At 35.1% G+C, this 16,131-nt stretch overlaps 1 protein-coding gene across 1 annotated transcript in view; it reads right to left on the minus strand.

The window, feature by feature from the left end:
- The window catches only part of GRIK2 (glutamate ionotropic receptor kainate type subunit 2), a 377,958-nt gene that overhangs the window by 143,576 nt on the left and 218,251 nt on the right, over positions 1 to 16,131 (minus strand). Inside the window, exon 9 of the mRNA XM_035320853.1 lies at positions 15,670 to 15,876. Within this exon, the coding sequence (XP_035176744.1) occupies positions 15,670 to 15,876 (207 nt within the window). The remainder of the gene's footprint in view (positions 1 to 15,669; positions 15,877 to 16,131) is intronic.

The following is a 16,131-nucleotide window of genomic DNA, read 5'->3' on the forward strand; positions in this document are numbered from 1 at the left end:
TTATTAACACTAAGCCACACACACAAACAAAAATATTCATCCATTCCTTAATGACACATATATGCTATCATAAGGTATGCACATATGTGTGTATATATATATATATATATATATCATATATTCTCAGGATACTTGAGATTTGTTCATCTTTGAAAGTTACCACACATTACTGCTAATCAGGTTCTCAGAGGTAAGGAAAAAGATGACTGTGCAAACCAATTTCAAGTACTTGTGGAAAAGTTACATGACTTTCTTCCAACATACAGACAGACAGACACAGAAAATCAGTTTCATTTGATGCATTTTGTACTGAAGTAAGGCTGTGCAGCCTTTTAATTTTCTTAAACATCTGTTTAATTTCTAATTTAATTAAACAGCTGTTTATTTTCCTTAAACAACTAATATAACTTTGATGCTGCAAAAATAACAGTTCAGAATTAATACCTCTTATTTCCCCAAATGCTATGGCTGACATTGTATCTTGGGCATCATTCCCAGAGGCACATTTCTGTCAGCACATCCTGAAACAGTACTTCTGAATGTTTTTGTGTGTTTGCTTTTAGTATCAGAAAAATATTAATAATATTATTTTGTTGTGCTTTCTTTATGAATATACTTAGTTGATTTATACAGGTCATCTGCAAGTCTTTCAACATCCTTCACTTACCACTTCCAAAGCAGGAAAACCAAAGCAGAGGCTACGTATCAGTATTTCTTAAGTGCACGTACTGTGACAACTTTGAAGTTATGAGTACAATGTATGAATCCCTGATCTACCAAGCCTGTAATCAAACTTTGTAATCATTACTTCTGGAAGGAATAAGGTTAAAATAAGATCTGAGTAGGAAGAGAGGAGGAGTAAAGGAAGAGTGGGAAAACTGGTACCAATCAATTTTCCCAGTACAGTTGATCTTTATTTTGATCTTTGTGGTGATCAAGCATTGTGCACAGAAGTACAGATATTGTAGAAAGAGACTGAAGGAACAGATCCATGAGAGATCCATGGATCAGGTACATGAACAGATCCAGTAAAAATAACTGACTGAAGATTTGTTATGAAAAACAGAATTGCAGATCACCTCATTGGAGAAAAAGCACATATTTGAGCAGAGAATTATTTGTTTCATCAATTTTCTCCAAGTAATTTAATTTCTATTATACAGGGCCAGCCCCAATGACCAACCTTTTCTGAACCAGAAGAGTCAGAATAAAAATGTGGAAGCATGAAGTTACCCAATAAAATGGACAGGTTCCAATAGAAATAATCTCTGCTATCAGGAATTCTAATTTTCACATATATTTCACTTCAGCAGACTTATACATACAAACAACTATCCTCATATTATTTTCTACAACTCTTCACTGTCATTGTAGAAACAAAAATGATTGTAAAGATCAGGTAACTGTAGGAATTCAAGAAAAAAATAATGTTTTTATGAATATAGCCTTAGCCCAGGATCCAACCACAATCCAAGTCCTAATCATTGCTGAAAGCAATGATGATGCTTGAGCTAGAATTATCTTTTGGAGTTTCATTTGAAATACTTTACTTCACTGCACTGATAGGCTATGATTCACTTAACTGTCAATGCACTGAAAATGAATTCCAATTATTCACTGTAGAATTTGTATCTGTCACTGAAACTTCATCATTTTATATAACCAATTGCATTACCCAGGCATGTCCATATAGTTAACAGCAATTATAAATAGGGATTACACTGGTTAGACTTAAAACATGCTCTGTATTAACACCAACACACTGTTTATTTCAGTCAGTCTCTAAAATATTCGTCTTTAATATACACTTGATCTGGTCCATTGCTAGCAACTTCTCATTTGAAATGATTCCACATCATTTTCATAAATAGCATAACAACCACAACTGAGTACACCAAAATAAATAAATAAATAAATAAATAAAATAAAAAAGGCATAGACTATTGCCTAAACTTCATCCATGTTTCAAATAAAATACTGCCATCTAGGAGATTGTCAGAAGACAGAATATGGATGTTGCACCAAGTAAGTTTGATTCTTTGGTAATTCGCTGATTGTATTTGGTAAGACTGATGGAAGGAAAAAGAAAAAAAAAAAAAAAGTTATTTTTTCATAGCACAGAAAAATAATTTTGAAAGAAAAAGGTTAATCAGTAATGATTAAAATTGTGAAAATTAAAAGGAAAACCATAATCCCCTAACTGTATTAAACAGAAATTAGGTACAGTGTTAAATAAGTAGAAAGGAATTCTCAGTCCTCAAGAAATTTCAGATAGACTAACAGTCCTTTATATCCCTAAGTGCAAATAGTCAGAAAAAAATCCACAGATCTCAGAGCACTTAGTATGAAGATGCTACTACGATGCACTTTTGGCATCAAATAACTAAGAAAATTTGGGAAACCTACAGGATGTGATCATCTCTTTTGTTGCAAACTGCAACTTCATTCTGTCCTTTGCTTGAAATCTGTAACACACCTTTTGCCAGCAATTTAATATGAAATTCATAGATGCACTTCTCCTTTGCTTTACACTGAATTCATAGGTGCATTTTGAACACTTGATTATACTGCTTCTGGCTTAGGATTTCTTTGACATTTTACAGTGTTTTTTTCTTTTTTATTGGCATTGTTTCTGGATTTGTGCAATGCTTGACACTGCACTGTATCTGAAGCATGTCTTTTTTCAGCATAACATTCAATCTGGCTTAGGATCTGTTTGTACATTTTTACATGGGAATATAATATAAAGTCTTTATGAGAGAGTGAATAAGTAGAAATAGGTGCAAATTAAGTGCTATCTTGTAAGTGACTACAGCAACCAATGTTTGACTTTTGGTTTGAAGTAACAGTAAATATGCAATTGCTAATAATTCTATGGTCATATAGGAAACCATTTCTTTGATCTTTCATTATTAAAATAAAAACAGCAAAAACACAAAAATGGAATACTAGATGCTAGGGAGTATGGCATATCTGACTGAATTACACTGATAAATTCAGACATTCAAGACAAAAACTTGCAGAGAGGTTCTGTAAGACTATGAATATATCGCCTACTTTAAGAGAAAAAAAAAAAAAAGAGAGAGAGAGAGAGAGTCTCAAGCAACAAGAGAAACATAGTTGCTTGTTAGGGAGACCTGCTGCTGCTCATTCAACTTGGGACAAATGACATTGGAAATAAAAGGTCAGAGCACTTGAAACTGTGGATTAATGAATTAGCAATTAGAATGAAGGGCATAAAAAGCACAAGTGATATTTTCTGGCATATTACAAATTTTCATAATAATTATCCTGTAGACTCCCAGGACAGATTTCAGAAAGAAATTGAATGTTGCTTTCATGAAAATAATAATCACTGAGAGATAATATGAATATTTAGAGTAATAAACATACACATAAAAGTACATTACAGGCACTGAACATTTGAAGAATTATTGATACTTTATCCTGAGACAGAATAAGTGGAAGGAGTTGAAATACTATTTATAAACATTAAATAATGTGAATTAGTACTGTTGTTTAAAGAGAAAGTAAAGCTCGAAAACCACCAACCAAGCTTAACAAATAAAACTGATGATTACTGGAAATTTAGAGAAGAATGGTTCAGCATAGAACAGTAATGCTTATTATGCAAGGTAAATAAATGTATAAAAAAAAAAAATGCACTCAGAATTGATGGCCTTCAAATGCCTAAAGTGATCAGGATATGGATAAATTATAAACAAAACATAAGATGTCTGAAAACATGATGACCCATCCCTGGAGGTGTTCAAGGACAAGCTGGATGGGCCTTGACCAACCTTATCTAGAGAGGTGGTATCCCTGTCCATGACAGGGAGGTTAGAAGTAGATGATCTTTAAGGTCCTTTCCAACCTTAACCATTCTATGGTTCTATGAGCAGATAAGGAAGGACATTGAGTAGCTAGAGCTTATAGAGATAAGATCAATGAAGCTGGTGAAGGGACTAGAAAACAAGAGTTATGAGGAGCAGCTCAGGCAATCAGGGTTGGTTTGTTCTGGAGAAGAGGTGGCTGAGGGCTTCTTTGCCCTCTGGGTAGTTATAACCTGGAAGAAGGTTGCAGCAAGGATAGTGTCTGTCTCTTTTCTCAGGTGACAAGTGATAGGATGCAAGGAAATGGTCTCCAGTTGTGCTGGGGATGTTTAGTTTGGACATTAGGAAGAAATTATTCACAGAGAGGGTGCTTAAACACTGGAACAGGCTGCCCAGGAAAGTGGCAGACTCTCCATCCCTTGTGGTATTTGGGCCATAGTTTAGTGACAGGGTTTGGTCAAGTTGATGGTTGGACTTGGTGATCTTGAAGGTCTTTTCCAACCTAGATGATCTGATGATTCTATGATAAGAAGACTGAAATAGAACCAGCAATATTTTAAGTATATACAGAGAGTATAGAATAAAGGGAATTGTGTCATTGCTTTTTAAAAAGAGGGTAAGCAAAACCAGAATAAAATGTTAAGATGGTAGAAAATCACATTAAAACTACAGGATAAATAAGTAGGTGTTTAGCTTACTATTTATCTGTATTCACTAGTGCTGCTGGTTCAAGAAACAATCCTGCAACTGCAGAGTTGCCGATCTACTGAGTTACTAGATTGTTATCCTTTGAAACATCACACCCCTAAAGGATCAGAATTCAAATCTTACATTGAATGTGACAAAAGCTTTGCATGATTTATCATGAAACACCTCAGATTTAGTTGCAGCTTTATGCTAGTTTAGACTGAGGATTTGGAGAAAGAAAGAGAAAAAAAAAAAAAAAAAAAGTAACCAGTCTGATAGCTTGTCAAGAAATGTAACCTTTTGAAAACCTAAAATTTTTAAACAGCTTAGACTTCTCTGTAAGTGCTATGCTCAATGTATCCCATGTGAATTTGTGCAAAGAAAGGAGTAATTATTATGAAAGTGTGAAAGCTATATAGTTGAACAGGACATTTTGTAATTAAATCTGTAACATGCAAAGATGACCTGCTAACTCCAAAATCAAGGCATATTTATAGATTCTGGTGGTGAAAATCATTCCAAGACAGGTAAAATACTATACTTTCAGCTGAGCTGAGTATCTTCCTCTCAATGATATTCAGAAATATTCAAACTAAAACCCAATGAGTGATTTGTGACTGCTTGGAATTTAGTATATGTCATATATGGAGATTTCCTCAATGCAGTAGAAGACATTAAAATATTTCCCTAGAATATCATCAATTTAGATGATGTTTTAACTAAAATTTCAGTTTTCAAAGCAAGTTTTTTTTAGCCTTGCTTCTAGGTTTTGAAACCCTTTCCTAAAGGAGTCTTCAACACTTTCCACCTCCATTTAAAGAATTCAGATGCCAAGCTTATAAACACATTACATTTTCTATTACACTCACATGATCACTCACTCCCCTGTCTGTCATTAAAGATCCATGTAATTTTTCTTTGTCACTTTTGAGCAGTAGTACTTATGTTCTCTCCCTTTTCTTACATATTTCTCTGAGCCTGAATAGCCTGAACATTCCTTGCCATAAGAAATTAAAAATTAGATTTCGTCCATGAAAGTAATTTTTAGTGATGAGTAATATTGTGCATCATGAAAACACTCACATAAACATAAGTCATATATTTTCACCGTATATGTATATATATATTGGCCTTATTAATCCCATTTTGGAATGTGAAACAAGTAAATGCAAGCTGGCTGGCTGTTGTTTTAATTTTTATGATGAATAGATTTGGTTACGTGACAACTGAAAATGGGGAGAAAAAAGGTAAGGTTTGATCTAAGAAACAAGATGATTTAAATAAAGAACTTTAAGATAATTTATCATATGCTATTAGACTACTAAAAATATTTCATCATACTATACAACCAGATGAAAGACGAGAGTTCTATCTAGATAGCTTAAATGATCTATTTAAAGGTACAGAAAAGCTAAGAACAACAACAACAACAACATCTCATTATGAAAGTGCTGCTAGCAAATTTACTATTTACTTTCTTAATGGATAAAGGTTCTCAGCCAGCTGCTTTTTCACATGTCCTAATCCAAACATGGTAAGTAATGGGAAAAATGAAAATAAGTAATTGGGAAATAAAACCATTTAGTAAGAAAACAGCTATGTCCATTTTCATAAATAAGGATAGACATTCAGAAAAAAAAAAAAAAAAAAAAGTGTATACTTCAGTAAGAGAGGAATTTATCTAATCACACTTATTGATAGTAATTAATAAATAGTAATGAAAAACAAACAAAAAAAGATGAACACACGATGAATGCTTTAGCAAATGCAATACAAATATAATTTTGTAAAGACAAATTGTAACCTCCCAGCTGTTTCCAGCAAGACATAAAGTGTGATCTAACACCAAAAGGCAGATGCCTGATCACTGGTTCCAGTCCCTTTTTTGAACTGGGCTAGAATTTGTGACATGCTATAAGGTATTACTCTGCCTTTAACTCCTCCTCAGTCAAATTAAAGGTTGTCCCACAGGTCTTAAATATACCAGAACTATGTGGGTGTCTTGGACAGCATAAGGAAGCTCAAGTGGGACCAGATACTTTGGTGTGGGTTACAAATGAGAAATTCAAATTGTAACTGCTCAGCAATGGTATTTCCTGACCAAGGAGTGATCTGGCATGGAGGGCAAGAAGGCTTGACTGCAGAACAGGTAAACAGTCTGGAAGTTGGAATGTCAGAGACAGAAGACTCCATGTATGGGAGTAAAGTTTCCCTTGTTCATGAGTTAAGAAGTACCACAGTACTGTCTTGTAAGAATCATGAAATGTGAGCATTCAGGGGCCACTTTAGGTGAACAGAAATGACATTGGGGCACAATCAAAACACTGGAATTAAACACTGGGTTAAGGCTTCTGAAGCTGATGCTCCTATGGTTGGTGCTGGCATAAGTATATATAAGGAATCAGCTCCTGTTGCAAATCTGAAAACTCTTTGTAGATCCATTTATGGCTGTAGTATTCCGTTCAATGCATTTATTTTTTTTTTAATCCTTTAATATTTAATCATAAATGTGTGTTTAGTTCTCGAGTACAATAAAAATTCCCCAGCAGTTACTGCTCAATCCACAGAATGTTAAACTCCCTTTGCTGCTAGTCTGATCAATACAGATGATGTAGTCTAAAGGGCAATTCAGCTAATCAAGCTCTACAAAGGTGTTCTGGGTCTACTGTCTCATACCTTGGATAGCCAACCAGTCCTCAACTGTGCTACTCCAGAATAGGATGGATACCCTGTGTCACCTGTGCTGCCTTATGCAGATGTTGTTGAGATCATGGAGCATCTAAGCTGAATTACTCCACTGGGCACTACTTTATAAGATAAAACAGATTTCCCACTTGACTTAGTTATGATTGTTTTTACTAAGTATCCGTTGACTAAAATAGAAGCCTACATAGTTCTTACTCCTGTGGTTACCTTTTACCAAAACATTTATTTTGGCATTTTTGTTATTAAGTCTCTCTCTGCCTGTCTTTTTATCTAAGGTACAAGATTTTAATCTGTGGAACTGTATTCAAGATTGTCGTAGTTTCAGTTAGGACAGAGTTAATTTTCCTCCTAGTAGCTGGTAGGGTGCTGTGCTATGTTTTGGATTAACTCTGTCCTAACTGAAACCAGGACAAAGACAAAATTGATGTTATGAAGCTAGATGTAAGATGTCAAGTAGGTTCTAAAAATGTATTTGAAAAATGGAATTTCACACCAAAATCTTCCCTTGTCTTTGAGGTACATCTGGAATTGTTATTATTTTAATTATGTAATAACACTGAAAATAAAGATAGGTCTTATCAGAAATTACTTTTCAGGCATATTCCATGAGCTGCTCTTGTTTCATACAAATTCCACAGTTTACCCTCTCAAATGCCATGCATCACAGTTACATTTCTTTTTTTTAATGAGACAAAAATAAAAGGACTTCCATAGTATTAATACTCTCATCAAATAATTTGACACACACAGAAGATACCTTAATGGACACCAGTCAAAGATACCCCTTCTCTTAACTTTTGAAAAACTGCCCAGGATTACCAAGGCTTTGGAATGACATTATTTATAGGGGAAAAGAGGCATTTTTAATGTACTAAACACAGCTTCTCTTTAAAGGAAGACAGAAATTATTTTTATTATTATTATTATATATTGTCACTTGATGATCAGGTGCAAAGCTTACTATACAATTAATGTGTAAAACGTATTAGGTCTGTTTTAAAAAATTATGGTTTACATGTTAAATTATACTTAGGTTTTCCATATTTAATATATTTGAGGAAAGAAAACTCCTTCAAAAAACAGAAATTAAAAAAAAAAAAGAAAAAAGAAAAAAAAAACTCAACTTATACAGTTATAATAAGGAAAGCTTTTCCATTTCAAGAATGAAGAAACATGAGTTTTGTAAATCCAAACTTTAAGAAATAAATATTAAACTCATAACAAATGAAATACTGCAATAAAATTACATGCATCTTTTTTTAAAAATGCAAACTAGTGTCTTTGTGAAAAACAGAAAACTGATCAAATTATGCACTGCTTTGATTTTTTTTTCCCCACAATTAAACGCAAGCTGCACTTTGACAAAAGATGCATGCTTATTTTACAGATATTTTACTTTTAAGTATTTTTTTTTCTTCAGACAAGAAAATTTCTAAAATATATTTGACAATTATTTTGTAGTGCTTAATAAAATATCATGTATTTTAGTATACTGTGGATAATATCTGTTCTGAGGAGCTTAAAAAGAAATCAGAGCTGTGGAGATCTGATAGAGAACATAATCAAAATCAAATTAATATTTTCTCCTTTAATAAAAATATTTTGCTTGTTTACTGAAATAGAAATATGCATCATTGCGTGGTGTGTTACTATTTATAGTATCAGGGGAAGGATTACTGATAAAAATAGCTGAACAAAAAATTGTGTTCTACAATTATTTTTTTTTACTAAAGTGAAAAAGTTCCATGACAACAAGGAGTCTTTACCAAAGCCATGTAAAGAAAATATTAATATTCCAAATTGACTGGAGATCAACACCTGACCCTATCTAATCCTAAAGTTTTAATGTTATCACCAACTCTTTTAAGGAAAATTGTTGAATGTGTATTGTTTCTCTTCCTTTACAGAGTAGCAAAAAATGTCAAAGAGAAATTAATATATCATGAATTGATTGAAAAAATATCTGTCAAAATAATTTCCAATGAAAAAAAAAAAGTGGTTTTGATAAAAAGTTGTAGTCAGTAAGTTGTCTTTTTTCATAATTGATTTTTTTTAACTGGGAAACAAAGAATATATATATTTTGTGATTAATTTATTTCCGAGTTAAATTCTCTGTTGAAATGTAAACATTTTTTACTAATGTTTTCTGCAGAACCAGCAAAACACAAATAAAAATTCAAGGAATACTAATGATGGCCTCATGATTCAAATGGGAATAGGTGATATGGGTACAGCAGCTACAAGAGCACAATTAGAAAAAAGCATGCATATAAAATGTTAGGTCAAACCAGCGAGGAACATGAAGCTCAAGAAATGGATTCATATACTTAGAAGATAGACGCAGGGTAGCTGCTACAGGCAAATATACAAAAGAAAGGTCTGAGTACTGTATGGGCAAGAAAGAAAACAAAAGTTGTTTTTCCAAGATATGGCAAGATGTGAATCCAGTCTCTCTGGAAAAGAAAAAAAGAGGAAAGCTTCTAAAATATCCCTTTAGTCTTGAACTTTTATCAGAGTGTTGGTGTTATAAACAGTGGCAAGAATGAAGGAATATAAAAGACAAGTAAAAACTAATAAAAGTTTTGGCTACTTTCAATTGAATTTTTGACAGTAAGATAACCAAGACAAACAGAAAAATCAGAGGCAGGTTTAGATGGAGAAAGATCATGAAAAAAGCTAGATTTTTTTGCAGAGATGTCAGTTAGAATAATTTCTGTGTAATGATACTCTCCTATTTATTTGTATTTTTTGATATATCATTAGGTGACCATATTGTTAACTCATATTATGAATGATACTATGAATGAATGGAAAATACCTTAAAGAATCCCCACTTCTGGATTGGAACTGATTATTTCATTGCTGTTAATGTGATTGGAATAAACATTCAAAAGACACATATTCTAAACTTAAAGACTTAATAGTTTGAACCATTTATTTCAATGTAAAAAAGTAAAATCTTGTAAGACTTGTTCACTATTTTTCCATCAGTACCAGTTTACTTTCCTTCTTGCAGAGCATGCAAATGTTGCATTTGATTTGCAAGAATGCAAATAATGCATTATCTGCACAATTTTCATTTTTTGAATCTCCATGTGCTTCACTCTTCAGTTCCCCTCCCTTTTTTTTTTTTCCTAATGCTTGCTCAGCTGATATATGTTTAAACTATGTTATCTATGTTTTTAAAGAAGTACAAAATGAATGTCAGTTCACAGTTACAAACAGCAACCACAAAGGAAGAGAGCTAACCTACTGTGCCAGCATCCTGAATTTTCCAACTTCAGGTAAATAAGGCAAAACAAGTTTTCAAAGTCACTACTGATATTCTATTCCTGCTGTAATAACTAGATCGTCTTGTAAAATCTTATTATTTGAACCAGATGATGAAGAGTAGCAGAACATTCTTTAGGGAAAATCTAGGGCATACTGTGAAAAAAATAACTAAATCATTCTGAGAAATACAGGAAGGAGGAGGTAATGTAACATGCTATTTGACAAAAAAATATATATATATATATATATATCACTAAATGAAGATGTTATAATCTAGTGATCCTCTGTGGGGAAATATTTTGACGATGGGTTAATAATAACATTCAATAAGTAAGAGCATATGAGTAAGTGTCATTAATTTAGGAGAATCCTTTGGGGCCAAAAAAAAAAACAAAACATACACAGTAGGGGTTAAGTGTTATACATAGCTTTGAAAACATCTCTGGGTATCATGTTTTCACTGATACAACTATGAAGACAAAAAGGAAAATAGAGTGCTGTAAAGAGCACTGACAGTACATCAGGTTTTATTGTCCAGCACATATAATGTTGGTGCAAAAAATAATAATAATAATAATAATAATGCTCAATCTTTTTCTCCAACAGTCTTTAAATCTCTGCTATTGTAAAATTTTGAGATTTTCATTAATGAAGCATTTCATAATGAAGCTTAACTGTACTGCACTGCTTTGAAAATCTCATTTGATAGACCTTTTGCATGAAAATTACAAGGAGGAAGATTTTATCAACCCTTAAGGAGAAGAGGAAAGAAAAACTCTTTAACCTTTCCTAACAAGGCTCTATGAGGCAGGTTTTGTTGTATATATGAAGAAAAGTAGTATACTACAAGCAGAGTGATGAAACTGCATTTGGGAAAGCAAGTAAGAGAGAAAATAATAAATAAAGATGGACAAAAAATAAATTCCTTTGCTCATATAGATTTGTCTTTGTCTTAAAAAGGAAGCAACCAAAAATCTCTATAGTTGCTTATTCAAAGTTTTCATTAACTTCCAAATAGTAATACAAAGAGCTTGGTTCTAGTCCTTCAGGAACGTAAGTACCTAAAATTACGTGAAAAAAAAAAAAAAAAAAAAAAGCTAGTAAGAAGTTATTGTAGGAAATAACAAGTAAGAAGTTATTGTAGGCAGATTTTCCCCAGGAGCATTTTATACAGAATTGTATAAATATCTGAAAGCATTCTGTTAAGGAGAGAATAAAAGGCCAGTAATATTTTTATGGCCACTTTTATTTTTATCTGTTGTCTACATAATTTACACACACACTATCTCATGTAATATTATACAGTGCCATAACAATTTTTCAGTACTATAGACCAACCTGAAATCTACATAATTTAGATCTAAACTAGTCCAAAAACTAGTTGAGAACTCTACCATTTCATGGTCAGTCTGCCCAAGACAGCCCCCAACCACCACATCTCCCACCAGTCCTTCTCTGTTAGTGAACAGGTCTAGTGGGGCTCCTCCCCTGGTAGGCTCGCCAACCATCTGCATCAGGAAGCTATCTTCCACGCTCTCCAGAAACCTCCTAGACTGCTTTCTCTGGGCTCTGTTGTGCTTCCAGGATATGTCTCGGAAGCTGAAGTCCCCCACAAGAACAAGCGCTGACGATTTTGCAACTTCTGCCAGCTGTCTGTAGAACTCTCATCCATCTCCAAATCCTGGTTTGATGGTCTATAACAGACCCCCACCAGGATGCTTGCCTTGTTGGCCTTCCCACCGATCCTAACCCATAGCGACTCAACCTTACCATTCCCGGCCTCAAGTTCGACAACGTCAAAACACTCTCTAATATAGAGAGCCACTCCACCACCCCTTCTGTGCTGCCTGTCCCTTCTGAAGAGCCTATAGCCAGACATTGCAGCACTCCAGTCATGAGAGTGGTCCCACCACGCTTCCATGATGGCAACGAAGTCATAACCTGCCTGCTGCACCATGGCTTCTAGCTCCTCCTGCTTGTTGCTCATGCTGCATGCATTAGTGCAGATGCACTTCAGCTGAGTCTTTGCCTTCTCCCCCTGCCTTGCCACTGTTCCCCCTGGCACACCTCCAACAAGCTTTCTTTCATCACCGTCCCCCTTCTTACCTAGTTTAAAGCCCTCTCAATGAGCCCTGCCAGCTCCTGGGCCAGGATCCGTTTTCCCCTTGCGGACAGTTGGGGCCCATCTGCGGCCATCAGGCCAGGTGCCGAGTAAAGCACCCCGTGGTCGAAGAACCCAAATTTCCTCTGTTGGCACCAGCCTCTGAGCCACATGTTTATCAGGTGGGCTTTCTGTGTCCTCTCTGAACCCTTCCCTGCCACTGTAGGGATGGATGAAAACACCACCTGTATTCCCGCTCCGTCCACTAACCGTCCCAGCCCCCTGAAGTCCCGTTTGATAGCCTTCAGGCTTCTCTCACCAATGTTATCACTGCCAGCCTGGACTATCAGTAGTGGGTAGTAATGGGAGGGGTGAACCAGGCTGGGAAGCTTTCTGGCAACATCCCTGACCCTGGCCCCAGGGAGGCAGCAGACTTCCCTACAGGTAGGGTCAGGCTGACAAATAGGGCCCTCTGTCCCTCTGAGAAGGGATTCGCCCACAACGATCACCTTTCTTTCTTTCTTGGTGGAAGCAGTCTTGAGGCATGGAGCAGACTTCCTCACTCTAGGCTGCCTGGGTAAACTTCCTATCACATCCTCATCCACTGCTCTCTCAAGCTCCAGGGCCTCAAATCTGTTGCATAAGGACACCTGGGAAGGTGGGGCAGGTGGGGCAGGTGGGGGGGGGTGTTGGGAGGGAGGAGCGTTCCTGCAACATTGAGCAGGAACCTGTCTCCATTCTTCCTCCAATCCTGTGGCCCCTCTCTCTGCCCAACAGTGACCAGGCAGGGGGTCCATCCCCATTTGGTGAGTCTCACCCCGGTGCCTCTCCTTCAGGCCTTGCAGGGAGTTGTTCCACCAGTCTATCTCCCGCTCACACTCCCTGATGGCCCTCAACCTCTCCACCTCCTCCTTGAGTTCTGCAACCAGGCGGACCAGATCATCCACCTGCTTGCACCTCACGCACACAGTATCTCTGCCTCCCTCAGATGGCAGCAGCAGGCTCTGAGACTCCCTGCATCCAGAGACCTGAACTGCCGCATTTTTGAGCGGGCAGTCTGTCTGGGTGGCTACAGACTTTCTAGGGAGAGCTCTCAGCCTAGCGTGGACCATTGCGGCCTAGCTAATGGTAGAAAGCCATCAGAGTTCTCAGGTCTAAAGTGTTTCTTCCTAATAAAATGTATAAATAACATGTACTGATTAACAGAAGGAGTATGCATGCATGCATAATATGCATGTAATCAAACAGATTAGAAGATAAAAATGGATAAAAATACAGAAATTAAAGGGAAAATTTTCACTACTGAGAAACTGAGAGATTGGTGAAAGTCTATTACAACAGATTTTTTTTTTATTTTGAAGAACAGTTCTTTTACAATTTTTAGGTTACAATTAAGAACTTTTACAATATATTAACTATTAGCTCAAAGAAAATAAAAGTTAGAAATTGAAGTGCTTTTACTGGGAAGTCGAGCATGGGTGGCTCGACTTCCTAACCTCACTATGATCCAGGCTAAAAGTTAGACTACATCTTCCACAACAGCATTTCAATGGGCAAAATGCATTTTAAGATAAGTTTAGTTTTAGCCTAGGGGAAAGTGGAACATGTTCCATTCTATGTAATCAAGAGGAAAGGATCAGGAAAGCTCCTGGCCTACATATTTCACTGCTGCAACTTCTTGAAATGTGTTTTATTTCAAGATTACCTTAATGAAAAGGTTAGGAGGCTACACTAGCACTTGTTCAAGAAACTGTTGGTCTGAGTAACAAAAGCATAGCAAAATGATTTTTTTTTTTTCTGAGCTTCTGACGAACTATATAAGAAATACTTCCTCACTACTCATCCCAGTCTCATTAGAAAATTAGTTGCAAATGATACTACCTAACAGCCATCAAATCTAATAGCTATGCATGCCTGTGCATTTATACATGTGTGAAATTATATAGAGAGATGAAGATAGTCTAGCTAAATATGTCTATTATGTACAATACACACACATATTTAAAGATAATATAACACTCCCACACATTCATCTTAAAAGTGTGAAGCTAGGCGTAATCAACATCTGCTGCAACAATAACAAAAACAAATAAACAAAAAAGATTATTATTTAGTAGGAAAGTACAAATTAAAAAACCCTTCTAGTAAATGTGAATATTTTGTTTAGCACATGTTCTGCCCATATGCTGAAATCTTACAAAAATTGGAGTGGGATTAGTGAATATTTTCCTTCATGCCATCATTAGGAAGTTTCACTTGAATTAGCTATAATCTCCCCTTCCTACTTTAAATGATACTGATGTGCCAAACACATTTTATCTCAAGTTCTTTGATCAAATATCTCTGTATTAAGCAATTCACTCAAATAAATACTAAAAGGCACAATGACGTAATTTAAAGGAAAAAATATGAAATTCAAACAAACTGAATTCAACTGCCATGACCAACTGGGAAAGCATGTTTTGAAGGACATGAAGTAATGCCTGGCCTAATTGTAATGGTATTTGCTCTGACACTGTTTGCATTACTTTGCTGCTTCAGTATATGCTGAGATTTCTATCTTACTGCTTGCACTTTATTGCTTATGTTTCAAGAAAGATGTTCCTATTTTTTTTTGTGTATCAAGTAATTTATGCATTAAAAATGGATACACAAAAACTTATCTAAGACAAAGTCTCAGATCCACTATCTGGGCCTGACTTCTACTGATTAATGAAGACTATACTCTGACACAAAATAAATAAATAAATAAAACAGATACATGTTCTCAGAAAGAAATTATGAATACTATCTATTCTTTATTTTGACTTGGGCTTATGCTATGGAAGAGCTAAAGCAGTTTGGCAGGAAACAAACATTGTCTATAGACAAAATAGAGATGCAGAATAGACTTGGTTTAACAGAATTTGGAGGAGAAAATCTTTGATATTGATCTTGCATTATTCTTCTAAACATCTGCATTTTCCAAGACAGTACTATTCAAATGTCATTATTATAAAATGTTTTACAATTTGTATAGATATAATTGAAATGTAAATTGAGAGTATAAAGCTTCCAAAATTAACTTACATGATCAATTAGCTCACGAACCATTCCATTCCACTGTCCGCTGGCATCTTCCTGGGCTCCATATTTTCCATCCTCCACCAGTCTAATCTCATAGGAAAATCCAAGGATAGTAGACAGCTCCCTTAGGAGGTCAATGCAATAACCTTCAAATCGATCATTTCCATACAAAGGTTTATCTGACTTCTTGAACATTACATATGGCTCTTCCTGTAAAAATTAGTAAAACAGAACAAATATTGAATGCCCCCCATACCTTTTTTTTTAATTAACTTGAATTAGTACACTATCATGATAACCCTCCTTATAAAAAGAATTAAATGAAAAGTAGAATAATCTTAGTTTTTGGTTATATGTTTCGTTAACAAGTTACGTATAAGAGTTAATATATATGTTAAATACAAGTTAATATCAAATATCATATGTTATATACAAGTTAATATCAAACACATTATTTGGATAGAC

The sequence above is a fragment of the Oxyura jamaicensis genome, chromosome 3, assembly GCF_011077185.1.
Source record: "Oxyura jamaicensis isolate SHBP4307 breed ruddy duck chromosome 3, BPBGC_Ojam_1.0, whole genome shotgun sequence".
Lineage (NCBI taxonomy): Eukaryota > Metazoa > Chordata > Aves > Anseriformes > Anatidae > Oxyura > Oxyura jamaicensis.